Genomic DNA, 14401 nt, shown 5'->3' on the forward strand with positions numbered 1-14401 from the left:
ATACATAAAGGATTATTGAAAAACTCAAGAAAGAATGGGAACAGAGACCAAAGCATTGGGCATGCTCAAAATTTGTTTCATCTTTGTCCCTGTGAGGTATTGGAACTCATCTGCTATCAACTGTTCTTCAGAATAATAAATGAAAAGCAGCTTTTTCTTCTTAAGCAGATCTCGCCATCTGCTCATGGTAGGGGTGGGGAGCTAGGACGATGGAAGCAGGTGACTATAGCTCAGATGCGATCACCTCAGCTAAGGCAGCAGAACCATTCCAGGAAAATGGAGTCATTTGTACCTACGAGGTAGCAGCCCCATTCATAAATTCACTGATAGTTTAAAACACACACTAAATATGAAAAAAATTCAGCTTCTAAATGATTTTTCTGAGAACCAAAGTTATTCGCCTATGCTTTCATCATTTGCAAGGGCCCCAGCATTTTCGGGTGTAAAACCAAGAGCTGTCTGGTTTAAGTCACTCATGAAGTGTACCCCCTTCTTCAGTGTAACATCTTTGTTGTTCCTCACCCCAAATGAGGCAGCTTTCTTCAGTGAGTAGAGTCAAGAAAAGCATCTCTACCCCCCAACATCCTAGAGGACAGTGTAACTTTCTTCTTCTCTAGTTCTCTTTAGCAGTTGGGAAAACAAGCTTCTTAAAGCACCCTGACTCTGGCCTTGGGACTTCTGTCCCTGTAGGCAGCTGCAGCACAGTTGGTAACACTCTCCTCTGCTTTAAGCAACATGAGAAACTTCACATAGTGGAGTTTTCTTCCAGGGCCAAGGGCAAGAGGCAGGGAGCCAAGAGTCAGAGCAAAACAAGTGGAAATCAATGAAACCTATTAGTGAGATGACTAAAATAGAGTATGTGAGGTCAAGCTGCACAAAGGAAAGAAGCTAATGAGAGAGCTAATCAGTCCACCTAAGAACACACCCATCAAGGGCCTCAGTCTTGAATTTCAAAGACCCACCTCTCTCCTTCTAGTAGGAAGGCAAACAATTCCCATGAAATCAGATCTGAAGGCCACAGAAAATCCCAAAGCCCACCTGAAACTATACAAAGTAAGTACCGTATTTACTACATTAATTCGATTTGGTATGCAGTGATCAACAGCCTTCACTTAGTCCAGGGCACTCTTAGTAATCTCAAGTGAAACATTTTCAGAGGAAAAGTGATAGCAAGTAGACATAAACGCACCCCTTCAGTGACTTTATAGCAGCGACTGTGCCAAGCCAAGACACGAGTGCCTGGAGGCCCACAGCCAGCCAGGCTCACTCATTAGCCTTATAGCTTACATGCTTCGTGTCTGCCCCATGGGCTAAACTCAGGTGACCACTGAACAGATGCTACCTCTGCAAATGCTAGGGGTCTTGGGGCAACAAAGCAAGCTTGACAGCAAACACCCTGTGTGCCCTGCACCCCACCCAACTTACCTTCACCAGGAAAAAGGACACACCATACGTTCGGAGGGATCGGGCGAGTTTGACATACTTGACCTTGGCTTCTATTTCGCTCATCTCTCCACAGTTCTTATGCTCCTACAAATGACAGCAGCAAGGACCAGTTATTAAAGATCTGCCAGCACGTGGACTTGGTAGAGCTGGTTATGACATATGGCACATGCAGTTGCTATGAATGATCAGTCATTGACATTTGTGTTGGAGACCCCTCTGTGACACATGTACCAGCCGACCCAGGGTCAGAGCACAGAGAAAGCTCGAATGCAGGGCTTCTTAACGGAAACTGGAGCCCAAACTCCCTAGAGATTTTACACCTACAGGCAATAATTCAAGCTGTGTAGAATGGCAGACCAGGGTCCAAAGTGTAATCCACTTTTGGAAGAACTCCATACCCCCAAAGGTTCAGAACCAACACTTTCCATGAGAGCTAAAATAATGTTCTCCAGGAGACGTATCATTCTAACATCCACCCAAAATATATGGTCTTCCAAAGAGCAGGATATATAAATGCCTGCACGTCAGAGTGCCTGGAAACAAGCCTGTGTGCATTTTATACACACAAAATTTCTACTTCAACTTACATTTACATTTCAATACCGAAGACGACTTTAATATTTTGGATTCACTGGAGTGATTGTTTTATGGCAAAGTTGATGATGGGGCTTTTTTTTGTTTGTTTTCTGTTTGCCTGAAAGAGAAAACTCTCTGACGTTTAGGGAAAAAACCCTGAATTTTAAAAAGACACCAGTTTCCAAATTCTAAGCTTCAAAAAGGCAAATATCAGGACAAAGAAGCTACTTGTAGCTGCTTCTTCAGTGCATTTTAATAGCAAATCACCTTGTTTCAACACTATCAAGATAATGCCTTTGAAATTAAATGTATGCACATTTTTCTCAGAAGGACTAAGTAACCTTTAGCAAGAAGGCATGGATTAAGATAATAAATCTGCCCGAAGTAGAACTGTCAGCTTCTTTACTCCTGAGTCACTAATCATTTACTATATGAGCAGAGTACATGTACGGAGTACCAAACTAGCACATGCAGACGTCCCTCTCATACTAATAGATGAGGCTAGGGAGCGAGGAGAATAATAAAGTTCTGTACATTTCCAATACCTGAAATATTCTCTTTTCAGCTCCTCTCTGCTTGATATATTCTTTGGGCAGGAATTCCTTTAGACTGAGAGAGAGAACAAAAAATAATAATAATAATAAGCCATTTATTCTATGATGAGAAGGAAAGAAAAGAGACTTTTTTGTACAACTCAGTGAAGTCACTAACTCTTCCAGTATTTTATGGCACAATTCAGAACAGACTGCCAAATCACATAACACACTTAAATAGGGCACAAATATAAAACCAGTCTTATCGATACAAAGGATCAAACTAACATAGTTAAAGAATTTCCATGACATATTGTAAAGTACCAAAGCAAAGGGTGCAAGAGTGTACAGTATGCTATCCTTTATGATAAAGGGAGGAAGATTTTTTTTATTTTGGTTAATACATATTTCTAGGGGTGCCAGGGTGGTTCAGTTGGTTAAGCATCTGATTCTTGGTTTCAGCTCAGGTCATGATCTCATGGGTCGTGAGACTGAGCCCTGCATTGGGCTCTGTGCTCACTGGGGAGTCTGCTTAGATTCTCTCCCTCTGTCCCTCCCCTTACTCTTCCACGTGCACTAGTTCTCTCTAAAATAATAAGAAAATCTTTTAAAAATATACGTATTTTTAAAACAATACAAGCATATATCTAGTACTAATTAAAATGATTCTCTATGGGAAGAAGGGAAACACAGGGCGAAGGGAACAAAGATGGAAACGAAACCTCTGGATAACCCTTGCATTAGTTATCACTTTAGAACCACTTGAAATTACAAAGAGGGGAAAAATTCAACACCTACAAATCTAAAGCAAACTGAAACAAATGAAATTAACAGTAAATCAAGTTGATAGCATAGCCACAGGAAGAAAAATGATTTCAAATAACTTTGAAAAACAGTCTTTTGACTATACATCCCTAGTGAGATATGTATTAAAGATAAAATGAACCAGAGAAGACATTAAATATTGATAACATTATTTTAAAACAATACCCTCTCCCCTCCAAACACAAATACACATACACTACAAAATTAGGTCATTACATTACATGGAAGTATGATATCATATATAATTAGGATAAAATAAATGAGTAATTATGTTAGCTGTTAGAAACCAAACTTCTTAGCATCAAATAGATTAAAACAAAACAAAACAAAAAGTTAAATGAAAACCCTGTAGTCCTTGAATTGGAAATACTGATCTGAATGTCTGATTCATTCTTTTTCTGGAAAACATTTTTTAGTGTGTCCACTGAGGAAGCTAAGGGCAAGGACCATCTGGTGGCATTGCCAGGGCCTCGATCAGGTAGTCTCCAAATACTATTTCCCACTAAAAGGAATCAGGGATTCCTGGAGAAGTGACTGATTCTAACTCCAGGGCAGGAAATATATTAAACACTCCTGGGGCTTCTTATGCTTGAGATCAAAGAAGTTATCGAAATGACACTGGACTGACATCAAGGGGTAACCACTGGCCAATAACAGGATGATTCTTAAAACCTTAAACAAAGGAAAAGAAAGAACAATTATAATGAACCCACTACCCAGTCCAACAATTTTAATTCACAGCCATTCCTGACTTATCTACTCCTTCACGCCATCCCCTGCGCTGGATTATTTCCAAGCAAATCCTACACATCAAACAGTTAATTTCATGTGATGGGACAATGACAGGGTCAGAGAGAATGATGACCACAATGGGTAAAAGCAAAGATATGTAAAATCTCATAAAGATCCTTTATTTTTTTTAAATTTTTTTTAAAGATTTTATTTATTTATTCGACAGAGATAGAGACAGCCAGCGAGAGAGGGAACACAAGCAGGGGGAAGTGAGAGAGGAAGAAGCAGGCTCATAGCAGAAGAGCCTGATGTGGGGCTCGATCCCCTAATGCCGGAATCACGCCCTGAGCTGAAGGCAGACGCTTAACCGCTGTGCCACCCAGGCGCCCCTCATAAAGATCCTTTAAAATAATCACGGGTCACCTTAACTCCTACTGAAAACTGATAGAGAGTAACAAAGCTAACAAACACAGAAGGAATAAAAGGAATAAGTCAAGCAGAGAAAGACAATTATCATATGGCTTCACTCATTTATGGAACATAAGTAGGAAAATCGGTAGGAGAAGAAAGGGAAGGTAAACAGAAGGGGGAATGAATCATGAGAGACTATGGACTCTGGGAAACAAACTGAGGGCTTCGGCGGTGGGGGGGGATGGGATGGGATAGGTTGGTGATGGGTATTAAGGAGGGCACGTATTGCATGGTGCACTGGGTGTTATACACAAGTAATGAATCATGGAACTTTACATCAAAAACTAGGGATGTACTGTATGGTGACTAACATAATAACAAATATTAAATTAAAAAAAAGAAGGAATAAAAGGAGTTCAAATTTATCATTTTATAGCTCCTAATGAAATAAGCAATAGAACAAAACACCCCAGAGTGGCTGCTAAAACCAACAAGTGAAAAGTTAATGGACAACTTTATAGTAGATAGTTCATTCTGATTCAAACCCACTTAATCAATTTTATTATTAATAAAAGTGGGATAACCAGACAACACATGCCTCCTAACTGATGCAACAGGAAGTTACAGCACTATCCAGGAAGTATTCTTGGCAATAAAGAATAATATGTAATTTAACCTGAATTTAATTAAGATGCTAGATATAAATATTAGTTTACAAAAAGAGAGATAGAAGAACACAGAAAGTGACACCACCAGGATACAATCAGCCCAATGCCAACTACGGCAATTCTGTAAAAATAAATCAGGTCCCTCACAAATAAACGGCTTGGTGGTAGAGGTGAAAAGGAGGACACATTACCAGGTTAAAAGAGTTTCAAAAAACATATCTGGTACAAAACTACAGTAATAAAGACAGTGGAGAACAGATATAAGAAAAGACAGGTCAATGGAATAGAATCAAGAGCCCAGAAATTAACCTTTACCTTTACAGCCAGTTGATTTTCAGCAAGGGAAATGGATTTTCAATGGGAAAAGAATAGTCTTTTTAAGAAATGGTGCTGAGACAACTGAATATCCATGAGCAAAACAATGAGGTTGGACCCTCTACTTCATACCAAATGCAAAAATTAACTCAAAATGGATCAGAGACCTACCTACATTTAAGATAAAACTGTAAAACTTTTAGAATACAGGAATAAACCTTTATGACCTTGAGTCAGGGCAACACTTAAGATACAATACCAAAAGCACACACAGCAAAAGAAAAAATAAGTAGGACTACATCAGAATAAAAAATTTGGAACGCCAAGTGACACCACCAAGAAAGTGAAGAAGCAGCCCATAGAATGGGAGAAAATATTGCAAATTAAGTATCTGATAAGGAACCTGTATTCTGAATACATAAGAACTTTCACAACTTAACAATGAAAAGACAAGCCAATTAAAAATTGGGGAGGGGATCTGTTAAAACATTTTTCCGAAGAAGATATACAAATGGCCAAAAGCACATGCAAATATGCTGAACTTCAGTAGCCATCAGGGAATTTAAAAGAAAATCACAATATGATAGCACACACCCACTAAGGTGGTTACAATAAAAAATGTAAGTGAATGTTCATAGTAGCACTCCTAATAGCCAAAAGGTAGAGACAACCTCAAATGTCCAATCAACTGATGAATGGGTAAGTCACAAGTAGTTGATCCATACAATACAACATTACTCAGCAATAAAAAGGAAAGATATATGATATAAACTCCCAACATGGAAACACTGTGCTAAGTGAAAGAAGCCCATCAAAAGAGCCCACAAACTGTATGATTCCATTTATAGGAAATGTCCAGAATAAGCAAATCTATAGAGGTAGGAAGGATCAGCACTTGCAGAGGCTAGGGATGGGTGTGGGGTTACTGAGGAGTGGCTGCTAATAGACATGAGGCTTACTATCAGGAGGGATAGACGTGCTCTAAAATTAGATTGTGTGATGGTTGCACAATCTTGTAAATACGCTAAAAAACACTGACTTGTACATTGTAAACAGGTAAATTATATGGTATGTGCACTGCATCTCAGTAAAACTTTTCTTAAAAAAAAACCTCTTTGGGGGCGCCTGGGTGGCGCAGTCGTTAAGTGTCTGCCTTCGGCTCAGGGCGTGATCCCGGCGTTCTGGGATCAAGCCCCACGTCAGGCTCCTCTGCTGGGAGCCTGCTTCTTCCTCTCCCATTCCCCCTGCTTGTGTTCCCTCTCTCACTGGCTGTCTCTCTCTGTGTGTCAAATAAATAAATAAATAAATAATCTTTAAAAAAAAAAAAATCCTCTTTGAACCGAATAAAATTTGTAGGTCTTGCTTAAATCCTGATATTAAGTAAAAATATTTTTGAGACACTGGGGGGAAATTTAACAAAGACTGGTTACTAGATGGTATTACAGAATTATCGTTCATTTTGTTAGGTGTTAGGATAGATTTGTGGCTGTACAGGTTTAGAAATTTTAAAAAAATGTTGTCAGAAAAACATACCTAAGTACTTATAGATGAAATAATACACTGCCTGGAATTTGCTTTAAAATGCTTCAGCAAAAAAGTAGAGGGGATGTAGAGTGAGGCCAGATTCTGGCTACATTAACACTTGAATAATGAAGTCTGGTCAACCTGCAAACTACTTTCATCGACAAAGTTAAGTTAAGCACATTTTCTGGAATTTCAGGGATCTAGTAGCAGAACAATCTGGATTTCTCAAAAGGGTCAGCAGGTGTAGGGTCTAAGAAATATCTAAGCAGCAGTAGCCCATTGCATGTTATAACTATCATTAAGCAACTGCACAGACACAAATGTGATTGGTCACTGGAAGACACCAATGTCACACACACAAAAAAAGCTGAGTCACAGAGAAGTAAAGTAACTTAGCTGAGGTCAAAGAACTTGTTAGTGCCAGGAGCCTCTGACCTCCCAGGGCAAGAGCAGACTCACCTGACAACACAGATGTTTCGGGTTTCCCCAAAAGCACACTGAAAACGATCTCAAGAAAAAGTGTCACGAGTGGGCCACAGGACACTGCTGCCAACCAAGGGGGACCTGGCTAAGGGAACCAAAAGCAGCCACAAAGGGACCCATGCCAAACCCCTCACAACAATGAATGTTACTAGAAGAATGACGGAGGGAAGGGTCCAGAGGCCAGGCAGGGGCAGAAGATGTTGGGCATTAATGGCAAAGAAAGTTGTGTGTGTCAACAAGCTGCCTTCCATCCCAACTCTGCCAACCAACCCTCCCATTCTTTAGGAGGTACAGAGAACAACTTCCCGAAGCTCGCACTAGAGGTGTTACCCTTGACGTCACACAAGTGGATTTGGGAGTCTGCTATCAGGTATTTTAAAATATGAAGTGTGTGTGCGCCCACGTGTGGCCTGTAGTTTTCCTCAATCAGCGAAGTGCACAGTGTCAGCATGAAGCTGCAAGGAGCAGGCAGCCTGTCCTCACCGCCTGCCTGCCTGCCAGCCAGCCAGCCAGCCAGCCAGCAGTTCCAGCTCGGCTGTTGTTTGGATTACCAACCCTGAGCTTGGGAGGCTCCGAAGCATCCGGGACATGAATACAAGTGAGATCCGTCAGCCTTCTTTGAGAAAAGGGGTCAGATTGTCAAACCTGATTGGAAATTATTCTCTTAATTAAGCAAGCTCTGGCCAAGCAAAGTCCCTCCCACTGCCTCCTTCGGTATTCCCACTTGAAAAGGGCAGGCAGCTCCTCCACTAAATCCTACCGCTGGCCTTTTAAAGGACCTTTTCTGAGTGCGGTAACGATAGGTCCTCCACATCGCTGGGGGTGGGGGCTAGTCCAAGCTCTTCTTCTACCCAAAGACCCATGGGAGGTTGGAAGTGTGCAGCCAGCAGATGGTTCTTCCCTCAGGAGCTCCACTTTTGCTCTGGCCAAGTCAGCTGTATTTACTGCTGGCTGGACGTCACAGGATAATGTCATAAACCAACAGAGCCCATAACTGCTAACATGGTACAAAAAAGAAAGCTACTGAACTCTTAAGAAAGGTAAATATTTCCAAAAGTTATTGGACGTGAGACAACTGTAAAATACTAAAATACTAAAAAGAAAAAAAAAACCACCAATCAGCAATAAAAAGGAAAGATGTACGATATAAACTCCAACATGGAAACACTGTGCTAAGTGAAAGAAGCCCATCAAAGCCCAAGAAAACACTTGGGTCTTTCATCAAAAGATTAACAAGTAAATGTATAAGCTGAAAGTTTAATTACAGGGTTTCACAGAGGTACTATCATAGATTCTATATTTTATGTTAAGATTTATTTGAGAGAGTGAGCGTGCATGTGAGCATGCGTGTGTGGGACCGAGCACTCGGGGGACAGAATCCTGAAGCAGACTTCCCGCTGAGCAGGGAGCCCCATGCAGGGCTCCACCCCAGGTCCCCGAGGTCACGACCTGAGCCTAAATCAAGAGTCGGCCGCTCAACTGACTGAGCCGCCCAGGTGCCCCTTAGATTCTGTACTTTAAATGTCTTTTTGGATTATCCATAGTCTAAACCATGTTGATAGAGGATTTCTATCAACAGCTGCTGTTTACTGAAATTTGAACACTGTTCCAGGTGCTTTACAAGAATAAGTAGATTAATTAAATTCTGACAAAAGCCCATGGAAGAAAATACCCCATTTTATACATGGAACATGAGGTTCAGTGACGTTATATTGCCACAATCACAACCAACAACTTAAGCCTCATCTGTGGTCTCCAGAGACCCATGCTCCAGCTAGTCACCTCTCTGGTCCCTCCAAGCTACCTTTAGTCCAAAGACATAATATGTGATCAGTACTTCAGAACTTTGAGACAAATAAGAGAAATACGCAGATAATGGTAAAAATTACCGTCAGAGGTGCAGTTTTTTAGAAATGTCCAGAAGCCACTGAGTGAAAGAAGGGGAACTTAACACATTTGGAGAAGCAGGGTCTAGATTCGAATCTAGGTGTTCACAAAACCTCATTTTCTTATATAAAATTAAAGCTGCTTGTTCAAGTAATTCCAAAAGAGGCGTGCTCAAGATGTTCTGTGGTCTGGCTGTAAGTATACAAGCATATGAGAGTCAGCTATGATTTTGGGAAACGTGAACTGCTTCTCATCTGTCCCAGAGTTGCTACAAGGACATGTCCACAGGCAAGCCCCCACTTCTCTGAGCTGGTGTTCACCCACCAAGGATGGAGGCCTGGAGGAGAGGGAAGGTGGAGAGGTACAGTAGGGACAGTCTCACGCACAGGACACTGGAACACCCAGATTTTCTGAGTCCAGCCTTCATGGTTAATCACCAAATGACCAACAGTAACGTCTCAAATTTGATGTCACATATGGTTCTAAAAGTCTGGTCCCAGGACCAGCAGCATTAGCACCACCTGAGAACGTGTCAGAAGCGCCAAGCTTCGGCCCTCGTCCCAGACCAGCTGAATGAGAGAGGCTCTGGAGGTGAGGCCCCGCAGTGTAAACACACTCTCTAGACTAGGAGTCTGATGTATGCTGGAGTTGGAGAACCGCTAGCACACTGGGCTGGAGATGGATTCAGACACACCGGAATTAGAAGCCAGACTCAAAGACGAACATACAGTGCAACTGAGGGTACTGGTGAAGTCCTGGCTAACTGCAGTGACGATGTGGGAGGAAGGAAGCATCTGTCGAGCTGGGAAACACTTAGGGTGGGAAGAAGTGGAGAGTGAAGATGGCATGGGGGAAGCTCAGGGAAGGGTCTGAAGACCTAACCTCAGCCACACGGCGGTTCTGGGCTCCCAAACCAATCCCAGTGCCCTTTGGTCTGAGGACAGGAACCGGTGCAGAGGCTCAGAGGCAGCTTGGGGCTTGATCAATTCAGTGGTGCCGGGTTTGAAAGTTCTGGAGTTTGAAAGCAGTTAGAGAGGTAGGCACCAAATTTAGGAGGGTGCTGCTAGGGGGGGAAATGAAGGCACCGCTGGACGGTCACAGCCTCCTCTAATGGGAGAGCCCTCGGCTGTCAGGTGCTCAGGACAGAAGCAAATAATAAACTGGTGGGTGGTAGTGGTGAGAAATAGGACACGGTGAGGCAGAGCTGATGAAAAACACATGCTGAAATGCCTCCTTCTCCATGACTTTGAAAATATGATCTACAGCCAAATTATTCCAAAGACTAACTCCAAAGAAGAAATAGGCGTCTGAATAAACGCCAAGAGAAAAACTGACTCGAGGCCTCCTACTGTGTCAAAAGCTTTGCTTGTTGACGAGAGAATTCCGTTGTTTGTGGTGAAAAATTTCCAAGTCCACTCTGAATTCTTCAACAGAGATTCATAGATCAGGTTGCTTTGTTTTCTCAGTTGGATACATCCAAGGCACATGCCGAAAAGATAAGGGGCTGTGGTCAGCAAGGCTTAGAGGGGTTCTCAGCCTGCTCCCCACCTGCCTGCACCCAACCACTCAGCCATCTGCCCTGCAGCAGCCAGAGCCACGAACACTTGTTATCTGAACTCCAAGGCCTGTTAATTTTGGCTTTGCCAGATATTAGAGAGCCAGCCTCAGTGAATACAAGCTTGTATCACCTCACATAGACTACATGCAACTGTTTTTAAACAATTGTTAATTGTGGAAACACTGGAAATACATCATATTGTCATATATGCTTTATGACTACTGCCTGTTTTTAAAGAAACAGAGATTACAGATTTAGCTGAAGTCCCATACCACCCTTCTTTCTCTCCCTAACTGTACTCACTTTCTTGTCGTTTCCATGCAAATTTGATTATGTTCCTACTTCTCCTTGCACCTATAAACATATTCTGTTTCTCCTTGTATTTTTGAATTCAATGGATTCATCTTCTGAAATGTCTTGTTTCCTCTGTAAAGTACTTTGATGTTTTCAAACATTGAAGTCTGTGCCCATCTAATAAACAAGAAATGCTGTATTCTTATTGATTTTGTATTTGGTTTACTTCTGAGTCTGAATATTTTTCCGTATCTTTATAAGTCAGTTGAATTTCCTCTTTTCTAAAGTACCTGTTGCTATCCTGGGTGATATTTTTTAAAATTATTTATTTTTGAGGGACAGCACGCTAGCACTCCTGCATATGCACGTGGGGTGGGGAAGGAGGTGGAGAGGGGCACAGGGAGAGGGAAAATCTTAAGCAGGCTCCACGCCCAGTGCAGAACTCGAACTCATGACCCTAAGATCATGACCTGAGCTGAAATCAAGAATCAGTCACTTAATGGACTGAAGCACTCAGGTGCTCCCCCCCCCCTTTTTTTTTAATAATTTCTGGATATTAGTTTGTTCTTCGTGGTATGGGTTGCAAACATGCAAATTTCTTCTTCCACACTCTGGAGCTTCACTCTTAATTTGGTAATATATTTTGTCTATTATTTTAATTTTAATAAAGAGGTTTATCAACCTTTAGAACTCTCATCACCCGGCATCAATAGCTTATAAGAAACTGGGTATTTGTGTGAGTCCTTCAACTAGCCTTGGTCATTCTTGAGTCCTGACTAGTGTGTATTAATTTTGTACAGTTTTATTGAAATATACATATTATATTCTAAGTTTTTATTTACTGAAGTATTAATTAACATACAATATCCTTTTAGTTTCAGATATACATCTAGTGATTCAATGTTTTTATACATCACAAAATGACCCCCACAATAAGACCATCTGTCACCAAAGTTATTACAATATTATTGACTGTATACCCTATGCAGTACATTACATTCCCATAACTTATTTACTTTGTAACTAAAAGTTTGTGTATCTTTAATCCCCTTCACCTATTCCAATTCAACAATTCTACTTCTGGGTATTTCATGGAAGAAAACAAAAATACCAATTCAAAGACATATATGCACCTCTGTGTTCATTGCAGTATTTACAAGAGTCAAGATACAGAAGCAACCCAAGTATCCATCGAAGATGAATGGTTCGAGAAGATGTGATGTATATATACATATACAATGGAATATTATTCAGCCATAGAAAAAGAATGAACTCTTCCTATTTGCAACAACATGGATGGATCTAGAAGGTATTATAATTAAGTCAGAGAAAGACAAATACCATATGATTTCACTTATATGTGAAATATAAAAAATCGAAAAAAATAAAAAATTGAAAAAACAAAACAAAGATTCAAAGATGCAGGAAACAAACTGTTGGTTACCAGAGAGGGGATGGGTTGGGGGGCAAGTAAAATAGGTTAAGGGGGTCAAGAGGTACATATACATTTTAAATTTAGTTTTTCCCACTACTTGATAGGTGGGATTTTGATTAGAATTGAACTGAATTTACAGACAAATATGAATTGCTTTTGTGACATTCAGCCTTCCTATATATTAACATAACCGCTTCATTTATCCAAACCTGCATTTATGTTCTTCATGAGCATTGTAATTCTATAATATATATCCCTGTAGGTGAGTATGAATATGCTTGTTCGGACCTAGGTGGTGATGAGCAGTTAAATATTTATCTCTTTTCCAGGGACTTTACTCTTATTAGCTCTATGAAGTTTTTCTGTAGATTGAGTGGATTATATATGCATATAATCCTATCACCTGCAAATAGTGACAGTCCCAGTTTTCTAATCCTGAAATTATTCATCTTTTTCTTTCCTTATCTTGTATTTTACTTATTATCTGCCTCTCTGCACTAGAATGTAGGTTCCCCAAGGGCAGAAATGTTTATGATTTTATATTGCTCTATCCCCAGTGCCCACAAGGCATGCCATAAATTGTTCAATAAATGTTACATCCCTAGAAGAAACTAGTTGTAACCTGCAGTTACATCTAAATACATGTCATGTTGGACTCTGTTAATGTTTTATTAACTTTGCGGAGGGCATCTCTGCGTTCAGTTTAAATGTTTTCCATGGTCTATACTCAGTTTTGGTATGTAATTTTGCTAGTTCCAAATTAAGGTAAGGAGATTTTTTGAATTTTTTTTCTTTCTATTCTCTAAAATAACTTGGGCCTCGTTTTCATTTGTTGTTTTCTGGGGTTTACTTTAAAAACTGATAAGGCAATTTCTTTCAAGATTAGAGATCTACTCAGATTTTCTCATCACCCATTTGGTGCCTACTTTCAATTTTTTTGGCTTCAAGCTTTCATTTCATTCTCTTATGATTTTTAAAATCTCTTTATCTGAAGTGCTATCCCGTTTTCATTACCCATAATGTTTACTTGTTGCCTTTTTCTACTTCTGCTTTTTTCTTGATCAACTTACCAGAGATTTACATATTAATTTTTCCAAAGCAGCAGCTTTGGGTTGTGATGATTCTGTGATTTCTATTTCATTACTTTCTCTTGACTAAAATATTTTACTTTCATCTTGTTTTACTTATCACTGAGGAAAGTATGTTAAATTATTCCACCAGATCTGCATATGTGAAATTCTTCTTATACTCTATCTTTCCTTTAAGTATTTTTTTTGGTTCTTTTTTAATGATTTTTTATTATGTTAGTCACCATACAGTACATCCCCAGATTCCGATGTCAAGTTCGATGCTTCATTAGTTGCGTATAACACCCAGTGCACTATACAATACGTGCCNGCCCTCCTTACTACCCATCACCAGTCTATCCCATTCCCCCACCCCCCTCCCCTCTGAGGCCCTCAGTTTGTTTCTCAGAGTCCATAGTCTCTCATATTCATTCCCCCTTCTGATTACCCCCCTTTCTTTATCCCTTTCTTCCCCTACTGATCATCCTAGTTCTTATGTTCCATAGATGAGAGAAATCATATGATAATTGTCTTTCTCTGCTTGACTTATTTCACTTAGCATTATCTCCCTTCAGCGCCGTCCATGTTGCAGCAAATGTTGAGAATTTGTTCTTTCTTATAGCTGAGTAATATTCCATTGTATATAT

At 40.3% G+C, this 14401-nt stretch overlaps 1 protein-coding gene across 13 annotated transcripts in view; it reads right to left on the reverse strand.

Moving 5' to 3' along the window:
* TLN2 (talin 2) overlaps positions 1–14401 on the reverse strand; it is a 422904-nt gene that overhangs the window by 164620 nt on the left and 243883 nt on the right. For all 13 annotated transcript variants that reach the window (XM_034660877.1, XM_034660886.1, XM_034660882.1 and 10 more), the window contains 2 exons: positions 2568–2631; positions 1426–1530 (listed from right to left, as the gene is read on the reverse strand). In XM_034660877.1, coding sequence (XP_034516768.1) covers positions 1426–1530; positions 2568–2631 — 169 coding nt within the window. The remainder of the gene's footprint in view (positions 1–1425; positions 1531–2567; positions 2632–14401) is intronic.

Source organism: Ailuropoda melanoleuca, chromosome 5 (genome assembly GCF_002007445.2).
Source record: "Ailuropoda melanoleuca isolate Jingjing chromosome 5, ASM200744v2, whole genome shotgun sequence".
In the NCBI taxonomy this organism is placed as follows: domain Eukaryota; kingdom Metazoa; phylum Chordata; class Mammalia; order Carnivora; family Ursidae; genus Ailuropoda; species Ailuropoda melanoleuca.